The 2,476-nt window shown below is 41.7% G+C and overlaps 1 protein-coding gene across 1 annotated transcript; it reads right to left on the bottom strand.

The window, feature by feature from the left end:
• Positions 1 to 382: 382 nt before the first annotated feature.
• LOC133052556 (protein FAM209-like) lies at positions 383 to 1,012 on the bottom strand. The gene has a single exon (XM_061137522.1). The coding sequence runs from the start codon at positions 1,010 to 1,012 to the stop codon at positions 383 to 385; it is 630 nt and encodes a 209-aa protein (XP_060993505.1).
• Positions 1,013 to 2,476: the final 1,464 nt, after the last annotated feature.

Below are 2,476 nucleotides of genomic sequence, written 5' to 3'. Positions count from 1 at the left end.
TTGTTATACAACATGATCTATCAATTACACTCCTAGATTGTTCAGCAAATGATTTGATAGTTAATGCCCACACAAAAACATGCACATGAATTTTATAACAGCTTAATTCATACTCTCTCTCACCCACAAATTGGAAGCAATGAACTATCAAATCACAAAAAGAAATGGATGAAACCTGAATGAATGTTATTAAGTAAAATAAGCTAGTCTGGAAAAGGTTATACACTGCATGCTGCCAATTATAGGACAGTCTGGAAAAGGTCAAACTGTAGAGCAAATAAAAATTATCAGAGGCTTCTTTCTTCTGCTTCAGAAGAGTTTTATTAGTTTGGATAAGTTATGTCAACGCCTTATCCTCTCCTACTTTGACACACACATCCACTCATTCAGAGTCTTCGTCGCACCAGAGTTCATACAGTGTAATGTTATTGTGTGCTGCGGGAACCTCAACATTGGGAGGGTTGAGGTTACCGCAGGTTGCCGCGGCAAGTTTCAGATTCCGCACCCTGGACACAAATTTCACAAGGTCCATCTCGAGCTGGGTTAAGGTAGCGAACATATAGTCTTTGTCTGGGGAGGCCTTTTTCTTTTTCTGTCCCAGAGAGCCAAATGAACCACCCTGACGGGCAGGAGGAGTCTGCACATTACTCTCACCACTCTCTCCTGTCAACTCCACTGTCACGTACATGAGCACAATGAAGAAAAGCCCGAGCAACACGATCTTAAACCAGTCTTGGGCATGCTCTGGTTGATTCTGCTGAATTAGACAGTGTCCTCCGCAGAGCACCTGACTCTTGAGTTCTTCGGCTTTCTCTCTCACGGAAGTAAACATTAAAGCGTAGACATGGGTAACAGCCATAGAAAAGCACAGGAACCATTTGACGGACCACATGGTGAGCCGAGAGGAAACAGCTCCTGGTGTGCTGGTCTGCCCTGGCACCTGGAGACTGAGGACCAGCCAAGCTTGGCCCTTGGTGATGTCACAATGGGCCCCGCCCCAGCCAGAACCCATGTGGTCATTGTGATGACTTCAGGGCAGAGGGTAAGGAGGCTTGTGGGGGTCAATTGGGGGTAGGGCTTAAAGGGAAATGGCGACATTCCCAGAGGGCAATTGAACAAGAGGACAGACAGAAAAAGAGGGAGTGACAGAATGCCATTTCCATGCCAGTGTATTCTTTCTCAACCTGGTGCTCTACTGGGAGGGTGGTTCCATCTTCGATTTTCATTATTCCATTTGTTGAATCCAGACCCTGGGCTGAGCAGAGCAGGCCCATGGGCATGTGCCCCTATGGAGCAGAGGGACAAGTGGGAAAGTAAGATATTAAACCAGAGGCCACAAACTAGAAGCCACTGATGTGTTTTGTGTGGCTACACTGTTCCTAAAAATGACTGAGCTCAGTCGCTGTTGTGTCTGACTCCTTGAGACCCCATGGACAGTAGCCCACCAGCTCCTCAATCCCTGGGATTTCCCAGGCAAGAATATTGGAGTGGGTTTCCATTTCCTTCTCCAGGCATAGAGGCTGTTTTAGGGCAGTGAAACTATTCTGTATGATGTTATGGAAAATACATGACACTACATATTTGTGAAAATTGGAAGAACCTTACAGCACACAATTAAATCAATGCATGTATATTTTTAAAAACTTTGACATCAAGAATGGAATGCAGAATTTGACTAAAGAATGGAATTATATTACAAATGTATGAAACCACCTCACTAAGATCCCCTGACTTAAGTAACTTTGGAAATGAATGGAGTTTGCAAGACTGAAAGTAAAATATAAAAGCAGTGTAATCTAGTTGATAGTGTTGTTTCTCGTAGGGGTACAGGTTAACAATCCTGATATTGTTACACGTGCATACTTGAACAGTTAAACAGATGGCACGTGAGCATACATACATATATTTCTTTAACTTCTTAGCCGAAAGGGTTTAAGAGAAATGATACTCCCAAAATCTGAAAGAAACAATTATGTAGAAATAAGCACAGATCTTGGTTCCCAATACTCTTTTCCAATAAAAGGAACCAGGCTTCTTGGAGAAATTACTGATTGTAGGGCTCAGAGAGGAAATATAGAAGAGGAGTCTGGGGGAATCTTATTGTATTAAAAAGGAAGTGCTTAAAAAATTAAAAAAAAAATAAAAAAGCCCTGAAGTAACAGGGTTATGTCAAAGAAGACAGGAATGAGCTTCCAATGGCCAAAGCTATAACAAAATGAGCAACGTAATAGATTAAGTAAGTTATCTTTTGGGATTATACCCCAAAGTATAAAATGAATATCTATGGGTCCATACTGATATAAATAAATGATTGAATACATGTGAGAGAATAGATCAATTTCCCTTGCAGAAGAATTTCAGATAATTGACTTAGGTAATTGTGCTCTCAAGGAGGTGGAGTGTAACTCCCTATTCCTTAAGAATGAGTTACACATGGTGACTTCATTCCAAAAAATACAACAATATGGAGAGGGAG

The sequence above is a fragment of the Dama dama genome, chromosome X (assembly GCF_033118175.1).
Source record: "Dama dama isolate Ldn47 chromosome X, ASM3311817v1, whole genome shotgun sequence".
In the NCBI taxonomy this organism is placed as follows: Eukaryota; Metazoa; Chordata; class Mammalia; order Artiodactyla; family Cervidae; genus Dama; species Dama dama.
Note: the sequence above shows the minus strand (reverse complement) of the source record. Positions and strands in the feature narration are given on the sequence as shown.

Bases quoted from the DNA above. Each gene is read 5' to 3' on its own strand.
- LOC133052556 (XM_061137522.1), bottom strand. From the start codon at position 1,012: ATGGGTTCTGGCTGGGGCGGGGCCCATTGTGACATCACCAAGGGCCAA.